The sequence below is a fragment of the Fulmarus glacialis genome, unplaced genomic scaffold (genome assembly GCF_000690835.1).
Source record: "Fulmarus glacialis isolate BGI_N327 unplaced genomic scaffold, ASM69083v1 scaffold6651, whole genome shotgun sequence".
Lineage (NCBI taxonomy): Eukaryota > Metazoa > Chordata > Aves > Procellariiformes > Procellariidae > Fulmarus > Fulmarus glacialis.
In genome coordinates, this window is record NW_009190771.1 from 5802 (window position 1) to 6497 (window position 696).

A 696-nucleotide genomic window follows, 5' to 3' on the forward strand; every position below is an offset into this window, starting at 1 on the left:
GGTGCCCACGTAGCACTGGCCCAGGAAGGCGGTCGTCCGGGCTGTCTCCGAGCCTGGAAGGGTCCGAGGTGGCATGAATTGAGGTAGTGAGGCATGAAGCCACCCCTCTGCATCCCACTGGCACCCTCCCTGCAGGGTGATGGCCCCCTCCTGCCTACCTCGGAGCCGCCAGCGCACGGTGAAGGAGAAGGTGGGTTGCGAGACCAGCCCCGCATCCTGTTGGGACCCCTCCAGTGGCGAGCTGAGGATTTCGGAGTTGCCAGCGGCAGGCCCTGGCAGGTAGGAACCAGAGAAGCTGCCGTCCTTCCCAAGGACGGACACAACCATCCGGCAGCCGGTGTTGCTCCGCCACGACCCGGAGAGGAGGCACTGCAAGGCCAGTGCTGTGGCTTGGGGTGTCTGGGCAGGCAGGGGGGACATCCTGCTCCTGCCCCACCACCCTGGCTATGCCTGGGGCTGCCTGCAGGGCTGGGGGATGTGCCATGGACCCTGTGTGAAGCTGGTGCCACCGGCATCACCACCTTGGCATCAGCATCGCACCCACGGCACTGATTGCGTATAGCCCAAGTGCTGCTCTGGGCTGTTTGATGCTGCTGCCACCCCCGGGAGATCGGGTCCTGCCCATGCTAAAGCAGAGGGTGCGCTGCTTTCCCTGCACGCTTGGTGGGAAACGGGGTTTCTCTGGGGCATGGCTCC

General features: G+C 65.4%; 1 protein-coding gene across 1 annotated transcript in view; it reads right to left on the reverse strand.

The window, feature by feature from the left end:
* Positions 1-696, reverse strand: part of LOC104083048 (avidin-like) — a 1712-nt gene that overhangs the window by 213 nt on the left and 803 nt on the right. The window contains exons 2-3 of the mRNA XM_009586410.1: positions 159-369; positions 10-53 (exon numbers count right to left, since the gene is read on the reverse strand). Coding sequence (XP_009584705.1) covers positions 10-53; positions 159-369 — 255 coding nt within the window. The remainder of the gene's footprint in view (positions 1-9; positions 54-158; positions 370-696) is intronic.